The 27,657-nt window shown below is 39.9% G+C and overlaps 1 protein-coding gene across 1 annotated transcript; it reads right to left on the bottom strand.

Annotated features, from left to right (window-relative positions):
* Positions 1-27,511, bottom strand: MTNR1A (melatonin receptor 1A). The gene is made up of 2 exons (XM_008710461.2): positions 27,220-27,511; positions 1-869 (listed from the first exon to the last, which is right to left on the bottom strand). The coding sequence occupies exons 1-2, from the start codon at positions 27,443-27,445 to the stop codon at positions 1-3; spliced, it is 1,095 nt and encodes a 364-aa protein (XP_008708683.2). The 5' UTR covers positions 27,446-27,511.
* Between the last annotated feature and the right edge of the window lie 146 nt (positions 27,512-27,657).

Below are 27,657 nucleotides of genomic sequence, written 5' to 3' on the forward strand. Positions count from 1 at the left end.
TTAAACAGAGTCCACTTTTATTAGGTTATTGTTGGGCATTAATGGAGAGGGTTTGCACTTAACCCTATGTGCTGCATCATTCGAACTATCCGCAAAGAACATTCTGGCTGTACACAGTGAGACTATAATCCTTCTGTATTCCTTTCTGAAATTTTGGTTCAGTAGTCCATATATAATTGCATTGAGGCAGCTGTTGAAATATGCCATATAGTAACTGGCCACAAATAGCCACTCTGGGATCCTGGGCCCCATGCTGGCAGGGTCTGAAGCCACAGCGAGACCAATGAAGTTGAGAGGAGCCCAGCAAATGGCAAAAAGGACAAAAACCACAAACATGGTGACAAAATTCCTGAAGTCCTGTGGTTTCATTTTGGGTTTATTGTCAGGTTTCACCCTCCGTCTGACCTGAAGAACCAGGATCCATATTCTTAGGTAACAGAAGATGACTATGGTGATAGGAACGATGAAATGGAAAACCACTACGGCTGTGGTGTATGCTGAGCTGATAGTCTGTGCAAAGGTGCAGGAGTAGATCCTTGGGTCATACTGCAGGGTTCCGGTACGCAAGTTGGGCATGACTGCCGCGAGTGTCAGCGTCCATATCAGGAGCACGTAGCAGAGGGAATTCTTGTTACTGTATAGCTTGTCGTACTTGAGACTGTGGCAGATGTAGCAGTAGCGGTTAATGGCGATTCCAGTGATATTGAATATGGAGCCAATGACACTGAGGCCCATCAGGAAAGCGCTGATTTGGCAGTGCAGATAGCCCAGATTCCATCCGTTGTGAACGATAGATGTCAGCACCAAGGGGTATGGGTAAACAGCCACCACCAGGTCCGCGACTGCAAGGCTCACCACAAATAGATTTCCTAAAAGAGAGAGGTTTAGGAAGTACAGGTTATTGCCAGTTTTCTATGGATTGCACTGGTTTTCTTTCAGAGTTTTTTATTTGTTTGGTTTTTGTTTTTGTTTTTTTTAAGAGCTGTTTGTGCAACTCCGTTAACCTGGTATCACAGCGACTGCCATATTATAACTGAAATGGAGGCCATTTTCATCAGGAAGCAAGCCCACTGTTGCCCTTGTCAAATCAATGCCACACTGTTCGCAAATTCCCACATTCCTAAAACAAGGCATATTCCATGTTCAAAACTCTTGTTTTTCGAATTATTTGGTTGCTGTCCTTGGACAGCAGTGAATCCTTGACCCACAGTACAATAGTTCAGAGAAAAGGGGTTTTTTCATCAACTGTCTGGGTTAGAATATTGGCTTCACCCCTTCCTGGCTGCCTAACTGGGGCAAGTTATATTATCTCACCAAATGTCAATTTCCTCTTCTGTAAGATGGACATAATGACAGTACCCTCTTCATAACGCTGCGATGAGGACAGATTGAGGCAGTCCGTGTCAAATGCTGAATAGTATCTGTCGTATAAGTGCTCAGTTAATGTTGGTATTCTACAAAACTCTCACCTCCATCCGAAGGAGAAGGTAGAAATACTTCTAGATTTCATAAAGAACCTAAGGTATAAAGATTAAACCCTAAATATTTTCTATGTTAATATAATAACACAGTTGAAAGTATAAAAACAAGGAACTCTAGCTGAATTTTGTAAGATCCTCTGCAAGTATGTCCTTTACTTTTGTAGTTCATTTGCCTTTGTTTCTGACTATTCCTTTGGCCTTCAACGGCTCTTTTCTCTAATTTTTAAAATGCTACCCACTTTCCCAAATCCACCATTAATGGAAATGCCCCAGGCTTTTAATTATTTGCCCAACTACATGGAAGACCTTCCTGTTTTGCAGGCTTCTAAATCACTTTATACCACATTTAATTTAGATTAAATTGTAATAAATTTCATTCAATAAAACCTTAAGTGCATTTTATAGGTACTGGATAAACAGAAAGGAACAGACAGGGATCCTATGATCCTCAAACTTAGAAAAACAAAATTAAAAGAGAGAGAAAGAAGTATAAGAGTATGTGTAGAAAAAGCGGAAGCAAGGAATGGAGTGAGCTAGGAAGAAGCAGGGAGGACACATTCCAGGAGGAGTGACCGTATATTTTGCCTTTTATTATATTTATTTGTAGACTTAAGTTTCCTCTATTTCTATACCACAGTACCCTAAGAGTGTGTCCCCATTGTAATCAGATCTGGAATAGTAGTTCCCAGTTGAGACTTTTGCTCAAATGCTTGATGGCAGATAGTAAATTGTCATCTCCCAATATCTAAAATAAAACAACTTTTGTATTTGAGGTTCCTGTTTGATTAATTTTACTCCACATTCCTCCAAAAATTGCAAAGAAGTGAAGTAAAAGAGCAGTTGTGGCTAAAAAAAGGGAAGGTTTTGCCATATAGGTAGGAATTTCAGATAAATTGTTGTAAAAACAATTTCTTTGAAAACTGGTAACGTGAGGCCAAATTAAATCAATAAAAACAAATTTATTTGTCCCCACAGAACAATTTCAATCACCAGTGAAATATTTAAATTCCAAAGTGGGCTTTTTTTAAATGAATTTGTAACTCAAAATGTGTAATACTTTAAAACTATGTATAATATATGAAATTCAGCTAGAAATTATCATCGAGGCAGTCCATTTTTACCCAGAACGTCATGATAACAAACTGACATAAATAGATTTATTTTTAAAGAGATTAAAAATAAGATAATAAACAATGTCATACATTTCTTTCATAGCTTTAATCCCCTGCTCCATTTAGTTTATAGCAAATATGCTTCTTTTTTTGTTCAAGTCTTTACTTAAATCATTGGTTTAGTTTTCTTTGAACTAATCCCCTTTTACAAGTGTCTGGAGAAAAAAAGTTTAGCCATAGACTGTATGCAGGTGTGGCTATCAGGTAGCTCATCTGGAAGCTTTATCATAACTGCTAGGGGCGTGCGTGTGGGGGGGGGTGGAAGAGGAACGATGAGGTAAGAGTAAATAACTTCATCATGATTATACACATTACAAGATCATCTCTTCCATCTCACCTGCGTGTACCTCCAGAGAGATAGCAGTCTGTCCATTTTTACAGACAACCAACACTCCCTACAACCAGCACAGCAGTGCATTCTGAAACGTAAAATAACTTCTGTTCATGGCTAGCAATTCCTTTCCTGTTGGATTTACTTCCAGTCCTTACCATAGAGGAATTATAGACTCCTAGGATGTTGAGATTGAGAGGAATATTAGTGATCATGCAGAATAATTCCTACTTTTTAGAGATGAGGAAAACAGAAATACGGAGTTAAATTGGATGAAGTCATATAATTAATGCAAGACTGCAACAGTGCTGTTTATTTGTTAATGTCACTCAGTGCATTTCCTTAAGAAAGTTCCTGTGGCCAGAAATATGTGAGTGTTGGATATGGGCCCTCTGGCCAGGCAGGCCCTGGCTTAGAGCCTCTTCAGGCATAATTCTGAAAAAGCATGTTTGAATCAGAATAAGGGAAAGGGAAGGCAGTTGGAGGTCTCTCTGCTGGTAACAAGAAGAAACACCTGACAGCCTCACAGTGATTAAAGACACAGGCAAACTATAAAATGCTGAGCAAACATTCATTCTGGTGAATAAAACCTTAAATTGTAAGTGAAGTATGGCACAGATATGAATAAAATCAGTTACTAGCCAGCTGAAAAGTTGCCTTTTCTAAACTGCTTCCTTCGGAACTAGTCCTGGGACTTCCCTCTGGGAGTGGCCAAAGCAAGGTGCCATTGCTTTTCTATGTATTTCTCTTCTTCTCACCGCCTTCCTACACCGCAAGCCATTAACTCCATGAGGGCAGTGCCCATCTGAGACGTCTTTCTCCCCCTCCAATAAGACCTGGCATTGAGTTATATCTTTAAACAAAATGCAGAGTGCATTTATATTGTATGGACTAAGCTGAAAGGATGTTTGAATGCAGGGCTCCAGGGTCATGTTCCCCACCAGAGACAATCTGCGTGAGATGTAAGAGGAGGAAGTGAAGCAGTAGTCAGTCTCTCTCCACATTCTGAAGCTCAGCGTGCAGCACCAGGCACCTTGGTGGCTCTGGCTCTTTGACTCCTATTGCTGGCCTGCAGTGATGGGGGTGCTCGCAGCGTGCCCACAGCTCCCACTCCTTCTCTGAGCTCCACCCCAGCTTGGGGAAAGTGAGAGACTGACAGGAATTCAGTTCATCCTCCTGGGTTCCTGTCCTTCCTCCAAGGTTCTCCTTGCTTTCCCTCTTGACATCCATCTTTTCTTCTCGGCTGGCTTATCCGTGGACTTGAGGCTTGTGATGGTTAATTTAATTATGTGTCAACATGACCAGGTCATGGGATGCTCAGAGAGCTGGTTAAACATTACTTCTGGATGTGTCTGTGAGTGTGTTTCCAGAGGAAATTAGCAATTGAATAGGCCTGGTAAAGCCAATGACCTCCTTAGTGTGGGTGGGCATTATCTAATCCATTAGGGGCTTGACTAAAACAAAAAAGTTGAAGGAAAGGGGAACTCACTCTCTCTGCTTGACTACTTGGGCTGGAGTACCAGTCTTCTCAGTCTGTGGACTGTGATTGACACCATAGGTGCTTCTGGTCCTCCGGTCTTTGGACTCAGACCACCAGAACTACACCAGCTTTTCTGGGTCTCCAGCTTGTACGTGGTAGGCTGGGGAACATCTCAGCCTCCATAGTAAAGCGAGCCAATTCTTCATAATAAACATAGTCTATTTTGTGTGTGTGTGTGTGTGTGTGTGTGTATGTAAATATGTAGAATATTATTAAATGTTAATATATTAACATACAAATAGAATATACTACTCCCTGAACAGAATATATACTAACATACTAATAGAATATATTCTGTTCTCTCTCTATTCTGTTCTATCTATACGGCTGTATATAGAACATGCTATTCTCTGAATAGAACATAAACTACTGTATTACTAGAATGTAGATCTATTCAGAGTTCTGTTTCTCTGAAGACCCCTGGCTGATACAAGGTCCCAGCACCAGACACAGAAGCAAAACCACAACTGAATTTGTTAATCAGCTTCTATAATTGCTCTATTGATTTTGTTTCTCAAATTGATTGAACCCTGACTGATACAGAATTTGGTACTGGAAGTAGACCAAGAACCTAAGGAGGGTTTCTCTGTATTGGTTCTGGGTTACCTGGGTTTGGTTCTCTAAAAACACTAGATTTAAAAGCATTAAAATAAACCTTATTTCTGCTAGTAAAGGGGACACTGGTAGTTCATGGCATGCAGTGGCAAAAAGTTACTTAAATTATCACCTGTACTCACCTTCCAAGTTGAAGAAGAATTGGTGCATCGCCCTCCTACCGCTAAATACACACACGCGTGCGCACACACACACACACCCCTAATTTTGACATGCTAAACCAATCCATTTACCAAGTCACGCAAAAAGCAGGCAGTTTTGAGTGGGGCCCAGCACAAGAAAAGACTCGGAAGCTGTTCTGCCGTTTGACTCATCTGATCCAATGGTGTTTTAATTGTTTGTGGCAGATCTGAAAGATATAAGGCTCCATTAGCAGACTTGTAACTACAGACCTTTAGGATTTGGTAACAAATCTTGGCTATCCTTTGCAGACTAGGATTCTCCTTTTGAGAAACAGTTTTTGACTTTGCTACTCAGACTTACCAGCATCTGAAAACTTGGCCATGGACCGACCACCAAGTGATGGTGTGATCTGAAAGATCTCTTACGGACTGCGTGGCGTCTGACCCACTAGATCATAAGGTCGGCCTGCACAGCATCACAGAGAAGTGGTACAGACAAAATCTGTCTCAAGCATGTACCGAGGGCACAAGTAAATTGCAGGAGCAAATGTCACAGATGCCCATGGCCCACATTCCTGCCTCATTGCCTCCTTTTACTCAACCTGCACCTCTGGGCTTATGAAGACTCCCCTTTGGTCAGTTAATAGGGAAAAAACAAACAAACAACTTCTGGCATGCTTTACAGATGGGTTTTCATGAGAGGCTGGTGCTGCCCAAAATTGGATGTTGTAGCACTACTGGCCAAATCCAGGGACAAGGATGAAGGAAAATCCTCCTAGTGCAAAGAACTTTGAACAGAACTTCAAACTGGGTGTTCTTTTGGCATGGAAGGAGAGATGGTCACAGGTGCATGTTTACATTGATTCATGGGCAGTGGCTAATGGTATAGCTAGACAGTCGAAGGTTAGAAGGAACAGGTTTAGAAAACTGGTAACACGGGAATCTGGAGAAGATTCTAAGAATGGGCACTGAGTGTGGAAGATACTTGTGTCCTCTACAAACACTCACCAAAAAGCAACCTTGGCAGAAGAGGATTTGTTTTTGTTTTGTTTTGTTCTTTTAGCAGAAGAGGATCTTAATGACACAACCTGTGGACATTAATCTTTCCTTGGTCACCACTGTCCCTGACCAATAAACTCACAAAGTTATCATGCAGAAGAAATAGGAGTTACTAATGGGCCCAGCCACATAGACTCCTACTCATGAAAATGATCTGGTTATAGCCACTGCTGTCCTGCTGAATGCCCAACCTGTCAACAACAGGGACCAACACTGATATGACACCATTCCCCAAGAATATCAGCCAGACAGTGGTGGTAGATTGATTCCATTGGACCACTTCCATCATCAAAGGGGGAGTACTTTGTTCTCAATGGAATAGAAGCATATTCTGGATATGAATTTGCCTCTCCCACCCTTAATTATTCACCAATCTGACATCCATAGAATTACAAGGTGCCTTTGTCTTTGTTTATGGTAAAAACTTTGCTTTTGACTGAGGAACTCAGTTTATAGCCAGTGAAGCAAGGCATTGTGGTAGAATGGCTTATGAGGGTTTAGTTCAGCAACAGCTGAATGAGCATAGGGTAGGGTTCCGTATGGTGGAGTATGTGTTATAAATCAAGGACTGGATTCATAGGTCAGAAAATCAAGGGAGTAAATGGTCATTTTTTCTCATAATTATCCTAGTGACACCCTAGCAAAACATTTGCTTCCTGTCCCCACAACTTTAGGTTCTGTTGTTCTAAAGTCTTGTTTTCCAAGAGAGGAATGCTCCACCAAGAGACATAAGAGTGGTTTCCTTAAACTGGAAGTTGAGACTGCCACCTGGCTACTTTGGACTCCTCATTCCAAGGAATCCATAGACTAAGACTGGGGTCACTGTCCCAAGTGGAATGATTGATCCTGATTATCAAGGGAAAATTGGGTGGTTACTACACAGTAGGAGCAAGGATGTGTATGTCTGCAATGCAGGAGCTCCCTTCCCTGGAGTGCCTCAGTACTGCCATGCTCTGTGATTAAAGCCAACGGAAAATGAAGCATCCCAGTTCAGGCAGGAATGCCAATGTGCCGGAGCTTTAAGAAGGAAGGTTTGAGTCACCTGGACAGGCAAGAAATCTATCTCCCCATCTAACATTGTACAAATTTGGGGCCTTGAGTTTGTCTTCATCAACATGTTTCTGTGGCTCTATCTATCTTGTTCCTAATTTGGCAGCAGTCAAATCTGTGTGATGATTTCACCTGAGGAGAATTCATTTCCTTGTATGGACTCCCCTCAGAACTCTGGCTGAGGGTGCCCATTTCTATGGCAAGCTGGTCTCTGGATTGTTTCTCTACATCCTGTCTGTGTCCTAGGCCTTGGAGTAGATGCTTCTAATACCCTTTCCAAGTGCCCTCTGCCAGGCTGGTGCCCTTATCCTGAATTTTGATGAGTGTTGGTGCTTCCATTTACTTGCAGCTGCCTCCTCCAGAGAATTGCCCTCAGTTGAGTAGAAAATGAATGACCAATTGACAATGGAGTTCAAAAGGCCAGCCCCTTCACCTCCGGTGGTCACAACTTTGTGGTTGGATTTATACCCAGAGGCCTCAGCTTGTTGGATCCAGCCAAGTCTAGGCCTTACCTGAGATCCCATCCTTGTTTGACTCTTCCCCTGCCCTAAGCAGCTTCCCTCATCCACTACAGGTTTCTCCTGAGAGATCTCCCTTAGTAAAGCAGGAGTACTGAACCTACCAGCTCCCTCTCAGGTTCTGTTTGTAAGCAACCTAAGGTGGCCTTCCAGCTCTGTGATGAGGTTAGGTGTGTATGTGTGTGTGTGTGTTTAAATTCCAGCACTGTTTCTTTGGGCCCAAGATGTCAGGTATGGGGCAATTTCATACCACCCCATTTCCACAGGAACCAAAGTAACACTGTTGTTCCCAGATGTGAATTAGTAAGCTGAATTCAAAAGTAGAATTGGCATCTCGAGGTTAGGTGGTTTTCTAAAGAAGTCACCCACTTCTTGGAAAACAAAAAGAGGAACTACTTACTATGCTATCTTATAGAAACAAACTAGCCATATTGGGTCAAAGTTTCAGACTTAAATGCTTTTTGGTCTTGCTTTTTAATCTTTTCATCCTTGCTATGCATACACATTCTTCCAAATCAAACCAACATGTGACTCCATCCATGGTTTGCTGGATGAACTAATGTACCCTTAAGTTTCTAAACCCCACTCATACAAAAGTAGAAATTAGTTGGTTTTTTTTGCTCTTATTTGCCAGGATGTTGGTTTTTTCCAACAGGCCAGTATTCATTCCTTCTTTCATTTTAGCCTGGACTTGAACTTGGAAAGCAAGATTAGAGACCCACTGAATTATTGTTCATAATTTTAAAAAATCCTGGGATGCCTGGGTGGCTCAGTTGGTTAAGTGTCTGACTCTTGATTTCAACTCCGCTCATGATCTCAGAGATGTGAGATCAAGCCCTGCATCAAGCCCTCCACAGTGAACATAAAGCCTACTTGGGATTGATTCTCTCTCTCCCTCTTCCTCTGCCTCTCCCCCCACCCGACCCATGCATACTCACTCTCTAAAAAGAAAAAAAAATAATAAATAAGACCCTGACTGTACCTGAACTGTGCCCAATATCAAACAGATAAAGACCAGTTTAAATAGGAAAAACTTTGGCTACTCTTGAAAACATTTTTCACGTGTTTTACATAGCAAATCCAGAGGCTCAGAACTAAAAAATAAATTGGCTTGAAGAAGAATCTATTTATTTTGTACATCAAAGCTCACAGGCAATGTCTTACATTCTTAAATTTCAAAGGACTATATTTGAGAAACTTGTCTTTGCAGATTGTTAGAGGCAATGAGGACCTTAAGTTTAGAAACAAACACAACTGCATTCAGATCCTGACCATGATACTTGCTAAATGACCTTGGGTAAGTCAGAGCTTCCCAGAGCCTCAGTCTCTTAATATGTAATAAATCAAGATAATAATGACCATGGAGAGGATCTGAGAGAGAGTGCATGGAATACCTTTGGTTTTGGATAAATACTCATTCCTTCTCTTCTGCTGTGGTGGAAACTGGATGTTGTGCTTCACAGAATGCTCCTCCCATGGTCAGATAGCCCCTGCTGTGGCAACATCTCTCCGGGCAAGGACTCCTCCCCTAATCCTTGTCATCTTGTAGAGCTCTCCCTTGGCAAATAAGCTGCCTTCTATCCTCCTGTTCTTCTCGCTATCAGACCTTTCCTCTCCCTTCAAACAATCAAACAAAGTTGTCCCTCTGTTTCCTTCCTACCTATTTTAAAGTCACCTTCCTATAACACCTGGGTTCTACCCACACCGCGTTGCTGAAACTTGCTCTAGTCCAGTTTTCAATCAATTTTTAAAAGTGTGAAATCCTGCCAGAAATTCTTCTCATATTCTAGATCGGGTTACTCTTTTCTCAGAAGAGCNGTTTAGGGGGATGTTTGTAATATGTAAATATCCACATTACAGTCAGATTGATTCGCCCTTTCATCTATAAGCTAAACACAAACTACTGATGTCTATAGGGAGCTTGGGAAGATGGCGGAGTAGGAGGACCCTGAGCTCAACCCGTACCATGTTTACAACTAGATACAATCCACATCCAAGTCAATAAACCAGAGAGCGACCAGAAGACTGGCAGAACAAATTCCATAACTAAATATGGAGAAGTTGCATCTGAAAGGTTTGGAAGGTCAGAAAGGCAGAGAGAGGCTACCTGCAGGAGGGAGGGAGCTGCACGTATGCAGAGGGCAGAGAAATGGGTCCTTGTAACAGGGAGCTCGCATGTAGAAAACTAATCTCCATAGGGTTTGGCCTTAAAACCAGAGGGGCTGAATACCATGAATTTGTAAAACCAGTGAGACTTAGAGCCTGGAGCTTTGAAAGTCAGCTGATTTCAGCACTGGGTGAACCAGGAGGGCAAGTGATAGCCAGGTGGCCACCCTTAAAGTGACAGCAGCCTGCATGGAGAGGCAACATAACAACAGCAGTTTATACAACACTGGGGGCAAACAGGAGACAGATCTGTTCATAAGGATTTTGGAGCATGTTGGGGGACTTCTTTGAAAACAAGGGAGCTGGCAGATGCCATTTTCCTCTCCTGCCCCCCAGCACAAATGCAGAGCCACCTACAGGAGGAAGGGCTGCACACACATGTCTAGCTTCAGCACAGGGCTCAAGGCAAATTTTGTGGGGTTTTTTTTTTTTAATTTATTATTTTTTTATAATGATTTTTTATTATATTATGTTAGTCACCATACAGTACATCCCCGGTTTCCGATGTAAGGCTCGATGATTCATTAGTTGTGTATAACACCCAGTGCACCATGCAATATGTGCCCTCCTTACTACCCATCACCGGTCTATCCCATTCCCCCACCCCCCTCCCCTCTGTAGCCCTCAGTTTGTTTCTCATAGTCCATAGTCTCTCATGTTTCATTCCCCCTTCTGATTACCCCCCTTTCTTTATCCCTTTCTTCCCCTACCGATCATCCTAGTTCTTATGTTCCATAGATGAGAGAAATCATATGATAGTTGTCTTTCTCTGCTTGACTTATTTCACTTAGCATTATCTCCTCCAGTGCCGTCCATGTTGTAGCAAATGTTGAGAACTCGTTCTTTCTGATAGCTGAGTAATATTCCATTGTATATATGGACCACAACTTCTTAATCCAGTCATCTGTTGAAGGGCATCTCGGCTCCTTCCACGATTTAGCTATTGTGGACATTGCTGCTATGAACATTGGGGTGCATATGGCCCTTCTCTTTACTACGTCTGTATCTTTGGGGTAAACACCCAGTAGTGCAATGGCTGGATCATAGGGTAGCTCAATTTTTAACTTTTTAAGGGACCTCCACACTGTTTTCCAGAGTGGCTGTACCAACTTGCATTCCCACCAACAATGTAGGAGGGATCCCCTTTCTCCACATCCTCTCCAACAATTGTTTCTTGCCTTGTCTATTTTTGCCATTTTAACTGGCGTAAGGTGGTATCTCAGTGTGGTTTTGATTTGAATTTCCTTGATGGCTAATGATTTTGAACATTTTTTCATGTGTCTGTTATCAAGGCAAATTTTGTTAAAGCTATGCACATGCCTTACCCCACCACCAGGGCCACAGCTGCCACTGGGTCCAGCTGCTGCTGCATGCCTAGTAGTGCTTTCCCAGCCACCGTTGCACTCCATGCCCAGACACTAGGTGTGTGGCTGCCTCTGCACACCATGCTCCATGTCCATCTGTGCACTCAGCATACATACTCAGCACCACTGTGCTTCAGGGTATCCAGCATAGAACTAGTAGACCACTGCAAATTTTGCTAACGCTGGTGCCCCACTCCCAAGTTCCCTGCAGACATGTACCCTCAGAGCTGGCCTGCCTGAGTCCCACTAATACAACAAGCAAGCATAGCCAACAACAGGTGAAGAGTCAGTGCAGATGACTGCATGGAAAGGAAAAGTGATTCAGACACAATAGGATGTAAGCAACACACATAGGCCACTCTCCTAAAGGGCCAGGTTCTGGTGAACAGGGGACACTGCACTGTAGGGGACTCGAGGACCTCCTCCTCATAAAGTCACTACCTTCAAAAGCAATGACATAGCTTTCTTAACACAAAGAAACAGACACAGAGGGGCAGACAAAATAAGGAAATGTTTACTACAAATAAAAGAACAAGACAAGGCCATGGCCAGAGATATAAGCAAAACAGGTATAAGTAACATGCCTGATAAAGACGTTAAAGCAATGATCAAAAGGGTATTCATTGGACTTGAGAAGAGTGGAAGACATGAATGATACCCTTCTCACAGAGATAAGGAATACCATAACAGAGATAAAGGGCTCAATAAATGGAATGAGAAACATGCCTGATGGAATAAATAGCAGGATGGAAGAAGCAGAAGAACGAATTAGTGACCTAGGAGACACAATAATGGAAATTAGTCAAGCTGAAGGAAAGAGAGAAAAGAATTACACAAAATGAGAATAGAACTATGTAACCCAGTGACTCCACCAGACATAATAACATTCATGTTATACAAGTCCCAGAAGAAGAAGAGAGAGAGATGAGAGCAGAAAATTTATTTGAAGAAACAGCAGCTATAAATTTCCCTACTCTGGGGAAGGAAACAGATATCCAGATCCAGGAGGCACAGAGAACTCCCATCAAAATCAACAAAAGCAGGGGCACCTGGCTGACTCAATGAGATGAGAAGGCAACTCTTGATATCTGGGTTGTAAGTTTGAGTCCCATGTTTGGTGTAGAGATTATTTAAAAATAAAATCTTTATTAAAAAATCAACAAAAGCAGACAGACAGCAAGACATTTTGATTAAATTTGCAAAATATAATGATAAAGAAAAAGTCTTACCAGATCCAGGAGGCACAGAGAACTCCCATCAAAATCAACAAAAGCAGGGGCACCTGGCTGACTCAATGAGATGAGAAGGCAACTCTTGATATCTGGGTTGTAAGTTTGAGTCCCATGTTTGGTGTAGAGATTATTTAAAAATAAAATCTTTATTAAAAAATCAACAAAAGCAGACAGACAGCAAGACATTTTGATTAAATTTGCAAAATATAATGATAAAGAAAAAGTCTTAAAAGCGGCAAAAGAAAACATTAACTTATATTAACTTATTTACTTATGAGGAAAACCCATAAGGCTAGCAGGAGATTTCTCAACAGAAACTTGGCAAGTCTGAAGGGAGTGGCATGATCTATTCAAAGTGCTGAATGGGAAAAATCTGCAGCTAGAAATCCTCTGTCCAGCAAAGTTATCATTCAGAATAGAAGGAGAGATAGTTTCCCAAACAAAAACTTCATGACCACTGAACCAGCCCTGCAGGAAGTATTAAAGGGAACTCTTTGAATGGAAAGGAGAGACCCCAAATAACAATGTGAAGGTAGGAAACACAATAGCGGTAAAAAGGAATATTTCTGTAAAAAATCGGTCAAAAAAACTTAACAATAACCTATACCTAGAATGTGGGGAGGAGAGGAGAAAAGAGAAAGTTCAAACTTAAATGGCCATCAACTTAATACAGACTGCTATACGCAGAGCAGGTTATATACAATCCTAATGGTAACCATGTATCAGAAACCACTAATAAATATGCAAAGAATGAAGAGAAAGAAATCCAAGTATATCATTAAAGAAAATCAGCAAAACATGAAAGAGAAGAAGACAAGAAAGGAGGGGAGAAAATCTTCAGAAACAACCACAAAACAAGTAATAAGATGGCAATAAATACATATCTATCAATAATTACTTTGCATGTAAATGGACTAAACACTCCTGTCAAAAGACAGAGTGACAGAATGGATAAAAACAACAACAACAACAAAACAATATCCATCTATATGCTGCCTATAGAAGACTCATTATAGACCTAAAGATGCCTGCAGATTGAAATTGAGAGGATAGAGAAATATCTGTCATGCAAATGGATATCAAAAGAAAGAGTAGCAATAATTATACTGGACAAAGTAGACTTTAAAACAAAGACTGTAAAAAGAGAAAAGAAGGATACTATATAATAATAAAGAGGACAGTCCAACAAGAAGATATAACAATTGTAAATATTTATGCATCCAACATAGAAGCACCTAAATACATAAAACAGTTCATGACAGACATACAGGAACTAATCAATAATACAATAATAGTAATGGACTTTAACACCCCACTAACATCAATGGACAGATCATCTAAACAGAGCATCAACACACTGGAACAGATGGATTTAACAGATATACTCAGAACATTTCATCCTAAAACAGCAGAATACACATTCTTTTCAAGTGCACATGGAACGTTCTCCAGAATGGATCATATGTTAGGCCACAAAACTAGCCTCACCAAATTCAAGAAGATCAAAGTCATACCATGTATCTTCTCTGACTACAACGCTATGAAACTAGAAGTCAACCACAAGAGAAAAGTCTGGGTAGACCACAAATACGTAGAGGTTAAATAACATGCTACTAAACAATGAATGGGTAACCAGGAAATAAGAGGAGAAAAAAGGAAGTACATGGAAACAAATGAAAATGAAAACACAATGGTCCAAAAACCTCTGGGATAAGAGCATATGTGGTTTGATGAGGGAAATTTATAGCAACACAAGCCCATCACAAAAAGCAAGAAAAGTCTCCAATAAACAACCCAACCCTGCACCTAAAGGAGTTAGAAAAGAACAAACAAAACCTAAAGCCAGCAGAAGCAGCAGAAGATTAGAGCAGAAATCAAAGATAGAGAAACTATGTATATATATATATTTAAACAGATCAATGAAACCAAAAGGTGGTTCTTTGAAAAATCAGTAAAATTGACATACCTCTAGGCAGACTTACCAAGAAAAAAAGAGAAAGTACTCTAATAAAATCACAAATTAGAGAAGAGAAACAACACTACAAAATACAATCATAAGAGGATATTATGAAAAACTATATGCCAATAAATTGGACAACCTGCAAGAAATGAATAAATTCCTAGAAACATATAAACTCCCAAAAGTGAAACAGGAGGAAATAGAAAATTTAAACAGACCAATAACCAGCAAAGAAGTTGAGTTCATAATCAAAAAACTCCCAACAAACAAAAGTCCAGGACCAGACGGCTTCATGGGCACATGCTACCAGACATTCAAAGAACAGTTCATACCTATTCCTAAACTATTCAAAAAAATAGAAGAGGAAGGAAAACTTCCAGCTTCATTCCGTGAGGCCAGCCAGCATTTCCTTGATACCAAAACCAGATAAAGACACCACTAAAAAAGAGAACTACAGGCCAATATCCATGATGTGAACATAGATGCAAAAATTCTCAATGAAATATTAGCAAACCGAATCCAGTAATACATTAAAAAAATCATTCACCACAATCAAGTGGAATTTCTTCCTGGTTGTCAGGGTGGTTCAACACTTACAAATCAAACAATGTGATATATCACATCAACAGGAAAAAGGATAAGAACCATATGAGCATTTCGTTAGATGCAGAAAAAAACACTTGGGAAAGTACATCCATTTATGATTAAAAAAAAACAAAGTAGGCTTAGAGGGACTATACCTTAGCATAATAAAGTCCATCTATGAAAAACCCACAGCTGACATCATCCTTAATGGGGAAAATGTGAGAGCTTTTCCCCCTAAGGTCAGGAGCAAGACAAGGATGTCCACTCTCATCACTGTTATTCAACATAGTACTGGAAGTCCCAACCACGGCAATCAGACAACAAAAAGAAAGAAAAGGAATCCAAATTGGTAAGGAACGAGTAAAACATTCACTAAAGATGACATGATACTCTATACAGAAAATCCTAAAGACTCCACCAAAAAACTGCTAGAACTGATAAACTAATTCAGTAAAGCCTCAGTATACAAAATCAATGTGCAGAAACTGGTTGTATTTCTATGCACCAATACTGAAGCAGCAGAAAGAGAAATTAAGAAAATAATCCCATTGATAATTACACCCAAAATCGTAAGATACCTAGGAATAAACCTGACCAAAGAGGTCAAAGACCTGTACTCTGAAAACTATAAAATGCTGTTGAAAGACACTGAAGACGACACAAAGAAACGGAAGGACATTCCATGCTCCTGGATGGGAAGAACAAACATTGTTAAAATGTCTGTACTACCCAAAGCAATCTGCACATTTCATGCAATTCCTATCAAAATAACAACAGCATTTTTCACAGAACTAGAACAAACAATCCCAACATTTGTATGGAACCACAAAGGACCCCAAATAGCAAAAGCAATCTTGAGAAAGCAAAGCAAAGCTAGAGGCATCACAGTTTCAGGCTTCAAGTTATATTACAAAGCTGTATTCATCAAAACAGTATGGTACTGGCACAAAGTAGGCCCAGATCAATAGAATAAGCCACATTTTAAAATTAGAGTGAATTAACTAGCGTTTGTCTCACCACAGAATTCTGTTCCAGGCTCCAAAATTATCCTAGACCTGGCACAGAGGAGACATCCAACAGTCATTAAAAAAAGGGGGGGGGGATGAATGAATACATGAAGGTTAGAAGCACACTATCCTTTTCGAGATCACATAAGAAGAGAGTTTTATATTTTGGAATGGGTTAAGAAAATTATAAAAGAGGAGATACTAGTTACTGATTAAAATATTTATCATCTTCCATTTAATAACTATGTGAGAAAATTTTAAAATTTAAGTTAGGCTGGTTCTCAAACCTCCAACTGGTATTTTTCCAGGCTGTATCACTTTCTTCAAAAGATAAGGAGCCAGGGTCTTATTTGCCAATAGCTATGCTTTGTCTCCGTTATTGACAATATTTTGAAGTTCTCTCCTTGATTCTGCCCCATTGGTGAAGTAGCTTTCATATTTCCCTGTTTATTACGTATTCTTTCATCCTGATGTTAATACTAACATCTTTTATTTAGGTATTTTTAATTTGAATTTTAGCTACACTACAGATAACTTTTTAAATTATTTTAAAATTCTTTTCATTTTTAACTGAAGTATAGTTGACAGTATTAGTTTCAGGGGCACCACATAGGGATTCAGCATTCACGTGTATCACAAAATGCTCACCGTGAGGAGCGCAGTTACCGTCTGTCAGGCAGTATCTTTTAAAACATCTGTGAGTACTTCAGGCTTCAGCTGCCATCTACCAACCAAGTTCCAAATTTCTCCTGAAACATTTTTCTGCTATATAAACATGTTTGTAGTCTTATACCTTTGTATGCCATGTCTTATTTTTATTTTATTTTAAAATAAAAGAATTTTACGGGCCTTGATTGAAACTAATCTCTTTGATAGTAGGATCCATGTTTTACACAAGCTTAGTACATTGTCTTGTATTTTGGCAAGCCAACAAGTATTTGCTGACAATTTATATTCCATCTTACACTGTAGCCATGCAATAAATATTTGTTTAAATGAATATTCAATCCAGTAAGCTCCAGAAGCACTCCAAGATCAGAGCAGGTAAACATCCTTTTAAGCCAGAAGCTCCACAACTCAAATTCAACCTAAGTAGCCTGAAAAATATTCAGCACCAAGATTTATTTGTTTTTCTTTTTCTTTTTCTTTCTTCTAAGACTAATGCCTTCAATGGGATTGCCAAAAGTGGATAGCTCTGTAGAAGACTAAATCTTAGAGCACCTCAACCAGAAAATCCAGAATTTTATTCCCCAATTGTAGCATCATTGAATTTCACTGAAATTTCTTGAGATGTCACATAGAGCAGTCATGTGTCAGGTCAGCTTGGTTAGCCAACCTATTTGAAAGATGAAAAACTTAGGATGCTGATTAAGGAAGCATCTTTAGACTTTTTAGGAGAGTGGATGGGATTCGTGCTACCATGCAGAGTTCTGAGCATGAACAACTTCTTTAAAAGCAATTAATTGGGGCACCTCAGTGGCTTAGTCAGTTGAGTGTCTGATTCTTGATTTCAGTTCAGGTCATGATCTCAGAGTCCTGGGATCGAGCTTGAGATTCTCCCTCTCCCTCTGCCCCTCCCCCTGCCAGCCTATCTCTCAAAATAGATAAATCTTAAAAAAAACAAAAAAACAAAAGCCGTTAATTGCCTCTGCTAGCCGAGAAAATCCTGAGTGCGTGTATTTCATTTTTAGAAAATAGGGCATTTCCATCAGCCAGGCAACTTAAAACTCTAATTAGAGACCTCAGTATTCACCTCAAATATTCCCATTATCATTTTTTAAGGATACTAATGAAGAATGAGCAGAACAAGGTCCAAAGACTTTATAGAGATTTAAAATGACTTCCAAAACGTATATTTTTCAAAACGTATTTTTTTTCCAATGGAAATATAGTTGACACACAATGTTACATTAGTTTCTGGCGTACGATATAGTGATTCAACAACTGTATATGTGACGCTGTGCTCATTGCAAGTGTAGCTCCCGTCTCTCCCCATACACTATTACAGGACCTTTGACTACACTATGCTGTACCTTTCATTCCCATGGTTTATTCATTCCATAACTGGACTCCTGTACCTCCCATGCACCTTACCCATTTTGCCCCCCCCCCCAAATCCCTCTCCTCTCTGCCAGCTACCAGTTCCCTGTATTTATGGGTCGTATTCTGTTTTGTTTTGATTTTGGGTTTTTTTTTTTTTAGATTCCACATTTAAGTGAAATCATATGGTATTTGTCTCTAACTTATTTCACTTAGCATAATATCCCCTAGGTCCACTCATGTTATCACAATTGGCAAAGATCTCATTCTTTTTTATGATTAATATTGCAGTGTGTGTGTGTGTGTGTGTGTGTGTGTGTGTGTGTATGTATCCAGATATACTACATATTCTTTATCCGTGCATTTGTTGAGGGACGCTTAGGTTGTTTCCACATCTCAGCTATTGTAAATAATGCTGCAATTAATATGGGACATATATTTTTTGGGTTGGTGTTTTTGTTTCCTTTGGATAAATACCAAGAAGTGGAATTGCTGGATTATATGATAGCTCTATTTTTAATTTTTTGAGGAACCTCCATACTGTTTTCCACAGTGTCTGCACCAATTTACATTCCCACCAGCAGTGCATAAGGATTCCCTTTTCTCCACATCCTTGCCAACACTTGTTATTTCTTCTTTTTGATAATAGCCATCATAACAGGTGTGAGGTGATATCTCGTGGTTTAGATTTGCATTTTCCTGGTGGTTAGTGATGTTGAGAATCTTCTCATGTGTCTGTTGGCCATCTGTATGTCTTTGTGGAAAAATGTGTATTCAGATCTTCTGTCCGTTTTTTATTCAGATTGGTTTTTTGATGTTGAGGTGTGTAAGTTCTTTATATATTTTGGTTATTAACTCCTTTTCAGATGTATCATCTGCAAATAACTTCTCCCATTTGGTAGGTTGACTTTTAGTTTTGTTGATGGTTTCCTTCTCTGTGCGAAAACTTTTTATTTTGATATAGTCCCAATAGTTTATTTTTGTTTTTGTTTCCTTTGCCTGAGAAGACATTCCTTGAAAAATGTTACAGTGGCCAATGTCACAGAAATGACTGCCTGTGTTCTCATCTAAGACTTTTATGGTTTCGGGTCTCATATTTAGGTCTTGAGTCCATTTTGAGTTTATTTTTTATGTATGGTGTAAGAAGATGGTCCAGTTTTATTCTTTTGCATGTAGCTCTCCAGTTTTTCCAGCACCATTTATTGAAGAGACTGTCTTTTCTCCACTGTATATTCTTGCCTCCTGTCATAAATTAATTGATCATATAAGTGTAGGCTTATTTCTGGGCTCTCTATTCTGTTCCATTTATAAATGTGTCTGTTTTTGTGTCAGTACCATACTGTTTTGATTATTACAGCTATATATTATATCTTGAGGTCTGAGATTGTGATACCTCTAGCTTTGTTCTTCTTTCTCAAGATATCTTTGGCTTCTCGGGGCCTTTTGTGGTCCATACAAATTTTTGGATTATTTATTCTGGTCCTGTGAAAAATACTATGGTGTTTTGATAAGGATTGCATTGAATCTGTACATTCGCCTGGGTAGTATGGACATCTTAATAATATGAATTCTTCTAGTCCATGAACATGGCATATCTTTCCATTTGTATCATCTTCAATTTATTTAATCAGTATTTTTTTTAAGATTTTATTTATTTATTTGACAGAGAGAGAAACAGCCAGCGAGAGGGGGAACACGGGGAGTGGGAGAGGAAGAAGCAGGCTCCCAGAGGAGGAGCCCAATGTGGGGCTTGATCCCAGGACTCTGGGATCAGGACCTGAGCCGAAGGCAGACACTTAACGACTGAGCCACCCAGGCGCCCCTATTTAATCAGTATTTTTCAGTTTTTGAAGTACAGATCTTTCATCTCCTTGGTTAAGTTTATTCCCACATATTTATTCTTTTTGGTGCAGTTGTAAATGGAATTGTCTTCAATTCAGATATTTTCAGATATTTTTCAAATCAGATACTTTTAAAAACAGAGCCATCAGATGTTAGTAAGAACTAAATGCAGGAGGTTTAATTTAGGACTTTTAACTTTGGTTAACTTTCAGAATTGCCAAGAGAAAAATGATTGTGAAAAGCTCCATCTTATCTGTGATTAATTTAATGCTAAAAACTGCTACTTTCTTATGAGATGAAGAGCTAGAGGAGCCAAAGATCAGATGCAGATTTAGTCACGCAGACCCCCCAAATCAGTGATGTATTTAGGAGTCTTAATCCACTGTTGTAAGGTTTCCAAGCAATTCTGAGGATTGCTTTGGCAAATTTGGATATAATTTAGAGTTCGATAATAATATACTACACAGATCAGAAAAAAAGTCATGAAACTTTAAACAGTGGCTAAGAATGCAAGGGGGAAAAAAATCAATAAAATGTCTTTAAAAATAAAAAATTGCCTTGAATCAATCATTTCAAATCTCATGAAGACCTATAGGAGGAAAATGTCAACAGTATTGATAAGAACTCTATCAAATTGAGGATTATATTAAACATTGACTTTGTTAGCTTGAAATCATTTTCCAAGTCTGCACGAACAGGTCATAACTTTTTGAATGGTAACATACTTGTCTGAGAAAGTTTATTGTAGCTTCCAGAGCTGATGTATTTTAAATTAGAGAACAGCTTTGGATATGGAAATAATCAGCCTCTCAAGGGTTGGATATTGAAACAGTCAAAATCTCGGTACTACTTGCTGTGGAGAGAAAATGTTTATTATGAAAGGGAAAATAGTGACATCGGAGAATTTGTGTAATTTCCATAATGCTGCAAAAGAGATTTAGATCCTAAATCTTTAGTTTCTGACTGATTTCACTTCTTATTGTTCATATTGTCCACTTACTTAAAAAATACATTAAAAAAATAAAAATAACAAAAACTAATTATAGAATATATACTAATAATAACATAATAATACCATTATTTCTATAGTATTTTGCAACTTCAAAGTGATTGGTAGATGGATGGGGGATGGATGGGCAGAATCTAAATCTACCCTCCTAGCAACCCTGTGAGAGAAGTACCCACTGGATAGATGGAGAAACTAAGGCTTAGAGAGATTGAGTAATAGACCCCACACATAGTACAAATAAAGGTACTGCAGGTGTAAAAGACTCAGCCTGGGTCTGATTTTTAATACCTGTGTTCCTTCCACGGTCATACTGGGTGGGTTCCTAGAATAAGAAATACTGATCATTTATTTGTGAATTTGGGGTTTTAGTTTTGTTATCTACCTGAGGAGATTTTATAAGGACAAATAAAACAAAATGTGGGAAAGTGCTTTTAAAACTGAGAATCTCTCTATGTGCATAAATACAAAGTATTAGACATTCCAAACAAGAAGTTGTTTTTCTACTTTATCTACAGAAATCAGATCAAAATAACTGTCTGTGAAAAGTGAACCACAAACTACAATTTCACTAATTTCCTATTTTAGTTTTCTCAAGCTTGAAAAATGTTTCAAACACAAATCAATAAATTTTTAAAATAAAATTGTAGGATTGAAAAAATAAATTCCTTTCATAATTGGGGTTAGCTTGATAAGGGTGCTGTAAGATACTCATAATTTTAAGTGGAAATATTCACCAAAAGATGACCAGTGGCTTTTGCAAAATTAGTTATGGACCAGAACAATTAAAAAAAAAAAGACTTAAATTTTTATCACGAAAGGTTAAGATTTTCAATTAAGACAGCAGAGCAGATTATTGAGGAATACTGTCTGTTTTAATTGCCCATGTCCTGGAAGTTAGACCTTTGTTACAGTTTTGTTTACATTGTATCTGATGTCCATGGATATTAAGTGAATCGCAGGAAAGCATCACTTACAGTAAGAAGAGACTATTGGATGCAAAATGAATCTTTATAAAGAAAGATTTCCGAAAGGATAAACTGCCTCAGTAGTGTTGTCCAAAATGCATTTTCTTTTTCTTTTGGGATTTGGGCAATTGGTTCATATACAGATATTTTATTACGTTTTATGTTTTTGGCTTTAACGATCTCACAGAACACTGGTTTTTAGATCACCAGTAAATCACGTAACTGGCCACCTTTAGGACCTCAGTGGAGACATCGTGAATTGATTTTGCAGGAGACATTGTCTGATTCTTTATTTCATAATGTGGTGAAGGGCTTATCTTCCATCCCCTTTTAAACACCTGAGTGAGAGTGACGTGCTCGCTCGTGTGAACCCCCGTTCTTGAGATGTGTGTTATCACAAACCGAATGGCCGGCTGGCTGCCAGTTGAGGCTGTTGCTCCAGAGTGGTTACATTTTGAAGGGGTCACTGCAGGCCTAGAAGAGCCCATCTGACTACAGGAATGCTCCCCGAGGAGGACTCTTCACTCACACACACAGCACGTCAGCTCATCATCAGTGTCCCTGGCTCATCCCACCCAAACTCACAAGAACCTGCCTAAGTCCCAGAGGACCAACCTATTGTTTCTGTGTAGTTGGTTACTTCATTCTCTTCCAAGAAGGGAGAACTATATGGGAAATTTCTGAAACTTGTGTACATTTCCTGGGACATAAAACAGGGAAACCAGATGTCCTGCAGAGGTCTTTTTCTCTAGCATATATGAGACAAGTGATCCAGATAGTTTAGGACAGTGAGGCACACTTTCATGAGGACACTGTTTCCTAGGTCTGTGACGTCTGTCATCACTGTAAGTGTCTGTGTCATTATACCCACAGTTCTTATTGCCAGTCCGTTTCATTGCGTTCTAATCTCTAATTTCATAGTGTAATAATCATGTAGACAAAAGGATACCAGCATCAAAAGGGACTCCAGGTTTTGTCCAACCCCATCATTTTACTGATGTGGAAACAGTCCAGGGAGATGATGATTTATCTGCAATTGTAAAATCCATTCAGTAAAGACCTGGAGTGCAGTTCTGGATCCATTCTCTCTCCAAGCTCCTCGCACACTTCCGTGTAGGATCTAATATGTTTGTCCCCAACACAAGAGCACTCGACTGTGAGCAAATGCATATATTTATACTTCTTTCCCTCCATCTCTGATGCTAAGCCCACCTCTATAATCGTGTCTTGCCCCTAAGTTCTGTCCTGACATTTCTAAGTTAGGAAAGGAAGCTTCCACCTGTTCCTTCCACACCACACTTCCCCATTCTCACAGGATTCCAAAGGGGTCAGAACCTAGATCAAGGCAGCTTGATTTCAGGAGCTCATGAATGTCAGCTGACCCAGCAATTCTGAGTATTATTTCAGCCATATTGTTGTGGGCCAGCACTGAAGCCAAATATTGTATCATATCTTCTTCTAAGACATTTATAAGTGAACTTCTAGAATATAATATTTGTAAGCTTAGCACTCTCTTTTTTTGCTGATGCGCAACAGACACAATTAGGAAACAGATACACATGTGACCTCTACTAAGAGATCAAATCTAATGATGGTGATTAAAAGGTATTGAAGAACAGGGAGTAAGAAACAATGGGAAAGAAGAAAGAAGGAAAAGGAAGAGAAGAAAAGAGCAAAGAGAAAATGAAAGCCAGGATACAGTGAACAGAATGGCCAAGGGCTCAATCAAGGTAGCTATGAAGACATTCACTGGGACCTAGCCTGGAGTACTGGTGAACTGATGGTGAGAGTGGCCATGGGTCCTGGAGAAGGCAGTGAGCCTCAGGCTTCAGTGTCTGAGCAGTGGCTACAGAGAAAGAAAGAGCCAAGTTCAGTACAGACAACCATCTGCTTGCAGATAGTAAAAGAGAAAAATGGACACTGGTAGTTTCCAGTGCTTCTAGTTCAAGTTGTTTCATTTCTCAGAAGTATGGTCACATGTGCACACATAAGGAAAAATTCATTATAAGCAGGGTCTTTGTTTTGCGCACTTGGCTGTGTGTGTTATGCCTCAATTTAGAAGCAGTCTTTTTTCAGTAGGCATGTAGGCCTGAGACCGGAAGCATCTTAGAAATGGCCCTGGGGCATCCCAGGTTGAAACTCAGATCTCTGAGGCCCTAAGTCCATGTTCTCTCCATACTCTTTGCAGCCTCTCTGAGTAGAAATGCAGGATGGAGAGAGAGAACACTCAGCATAGGCCTGAAAGGAAACAAGTGCAGGCACCCTTGCATCCAACAAGAGCTGCACTCGAGCATGTAACACAGCGCTGGCACTCTGGTCTTACAGTCAATCTGGGGAACTTTTTATTTTTTTTTTACTATATTAAGAGTCTACCCCACTGTGTACCAGATTTTAAAATAATAACTACTTTAGATAGGCATCTTTGTAAAATCTTACGGCCCTGTCTTCTTAAACAGAACACACCGTATGTGACCGGACCGCTCCTTGAGTGCTCAGGATCACAATTAAGAAATACATTATTGGACTATGAGTTTCAAGAGCAGTTAATGGTGGGCAGAGGTATTTGCTTTACAACTTGCCTCCCAAAGGTTGCGCTTGTTAAGTTTTTCAGACCTGCTTTTGATGAGTCTGTTTCAGCCCATGCTGTTTGCCACATGTGGTGTTCCTTGAACTGTCTCAGTCATCCTCCTCATTGATGACTTATCTGGACACTGGCCTCACTCACTCAGTCTCTAAAAACAAACCAGCTATGGGAGAAAGCCTGTTATTTTTGCTTATTGTCATTTATTGGCTGTATTCTAGATAGGTTCAATGGCCAGATAATTGAATTTTGAATAGGCAAGATACTATTGTACTCTTGCTTTACTTTTTTAGTTTAAGTTCTAGTTAAGCATGGTGTACATAGAGAAAAGTACACAAATCATAGGTCTATAGTTCAATTGTTTTTAACAGATTTCAGTAACAAAAAAAGGTTGTTTGGGAGTTTCTGGGTGGCCCGGTCAGTTAAGCATCTGACTCTTGATTTCGGCTCAGGTCATGATCTCAGAGTCCTGGAATTGAGGCCCGTGTCCAGCCCCACTTCAGGCTCCATGCTCAATAGGGAATCTGCTTGAGATTCTCTCTTCCCCTCTCCTTCGGCCCCTCCCCCCACACACTCCCTGGCTGTCTCTCTAAAATAAACAAATCTTTTTTAAAAATTAAAATTGTTTTTGGGACACCTCTTTCTGACAAATTAATAAAATCTTTAAAAAATTTAAAGTTCTTTTTAACATATCTTTGGTACATATACCTAGAAAAAAAGAGCACATAACATCACCTACTTTGCCCTTTTCAAAGTATGCATCATTTTCCATATGCAAAGTATCTTTTCCCATATATGTGAGGCTAAGAAAATAGATGTTTTCTGTATTTGACATGAGTGTAAAATAGAGGCTTGGATAACTGATTTCTCAGATCACAGAGTAGAGAGCAAGGATATTAATCCTAGTGTTCCAGTGCAGGAATCTTCCCATTACTATGCTATGAAATTTACTCAGAAGGAGCAACTATGGTAGCATCAATTCTAGTATCTAAGTGTGGACAGAAGGGAGCAGACATTCTGCCAGCACCTAAGAACCTGGTGGGCCTTCGGAGCCTGTGTCTGCTCTGATTGACCAGTGTCCCTGCGATACAGCTGTGAAACATTTTGAATTTCTTCTCCGGGAAGTCGAATGTCAGTGTGCTCTCTTGAGGGAGGGGGCATAAGGAACCCTACCATTATACCAGATCTCCAAGAGAGCATTCAAAGCTTGGGATGCCTTAGCATTCTTATTTCCTTATCTCATTTCTTCTCTTCTTGCATCTTCTATCCTTAATGCCAACACAATAATGTAACTGAAAGGGAAGGATTGAACAATCATAAGAACTTTTGACAAGCATCCCAAAACTCATTGGAATCAGCTATTTCTCTCCCGTTTCAAATTACTATCCATTCTAGAAACCCTCAAATGGTTTGAATTGGAACAGTGGTACATCTGAATAAAAAGTCCCAATTATACAAATATGAAAGTTCAAAATCTTCCCAAACTAAAGCTCGCTCCAAGTCTCCCCATTAGCTACAGAAAGGCATTTTATAGACTGCCCTCTTGAAAAATTGCTTAGCACATGAACAGACTATAAAAGACAAAGTCTTGTGGATGGTGCACTTTTTATAATTCTTTTTCATAAGACAGAAGTAGAATTATTTCAGGCATGTGAATATTTTTTTTAAACGAAAGTTCCTGCAAGATTCCAACTTCCCATGTGCTGCAACCTCCAAAATATCAGCTTCTAAATAAAGAACTAGGCACCTAATCATCTCTTAAAGATCTGAACATCCAGTGTCCTATGGAAAATCATCCCTGGTCTCCCACCCAAGAGAAACCAATTTCAAGTCATTGCTTGGAGGATAAAGCAAGTTTAACTCAAACACAAAATTAGCTTGAGTAGTATATTATATGTATACTCTTTACTGTAACATTTCTGTTTTCAAAATGGAAACTTGTTTAACTTGGAGGAATAATAATCATGTTTAGGAGCCTTGGGAGTCTTTTTAAATTGCACGCTAAAAACTGAAAACTACTCCTGGCAGCAAAACTAAAGTAAAGCTGCTCATTTCACAGGCTCTTTTATTTTCTCCTATTTTAATAAAGTTGGGGGGGAATTATATGTAAGACCAAGCAATTGATAAGTTCATTGATCTGATTTGGAAGGACTTCTTGAGGAACTTTCTGCAACCTGTGTCTGATGTGTCTTAATCCAATAAACCTCAGAAATTGATCACAGTATAGTGAGGTGGTTTTCCCCTAAAATAAAGAGGACGTGACTCTGGCAAAGTGTTCTAACCCTTAGGGACTTAAGACTCCTTGTTTCATTGTGGGGCGTGAGGAAGAGGGAGAGAAAGGAAAAAAAGAAAAAACACAGGTTAAAGGAAAAATAAACTGACGGGCTTCTCTGGAAAAAGAACTCAAAGTCCCCGTTTTTTTTTTTTTTTTTTTTTTTTTTTTAAGAAGGAAGTCACTTTTTTTTTTTTTTTTTTTTTTTTTAAAGAAAAAGCTAATTGACAGCTGAGGAGGGGGCTGTGTTCTGCAAAGTGGCCGGAAAGGGTGAACATGGGGGGCTGCCCGGCCCCGGGAGCCCCTACCTGCGTTCCTCAGCTTCTTGTTCCGATACACAGACAGGATGACCAGCAGGTTGCCCAGGACGTCCACCACGATGGTGAAGATGAGGATGAAGGCGAGCGTGTAGGCCACCCACGAGGGTCGCAGCCCCGCGCCCTCCCCGCCGCTCGGCGCCCGCTGAGAGGCATTGAGCAGCGCGCTGCCATTGCCCTTCGGGGTCCCGCCCGGCGCGCCCCACGGCCCTGCCATCGTGCCCTCGGAGCGCAGCGCCACCCAGTCCACCGGGGCTTATGGCTCCTCGCGGCCCTCCCCGTGCCTACTCCCCATCGCAGGTGCTCCTTCACTGCCGCCCTGCCGGCTCCGCCGCCTCCCCGCAGCGGGACTCTGCACCTGCAGCCCCGGCCCCTCGGTGACACCTGGCTGACGCCTGGAGGCTCCCTGTCCCACCCCCGCAGCCTGTT

Source organism: Ursus maritimus, unplaced genomic scaffold (genome assembly GCF_017311325.1).
Source record: "Ursus maritimus isolate PB19 unplaced genomic scaffold, ASM1731132v1 scaffold_28, whole genome shotgun sequence".
NCBI lineage: Eukaryota > Metazoa > Chordata > Mammalia > Carnivora > Ursidae > Ursus > Ursus maritimus.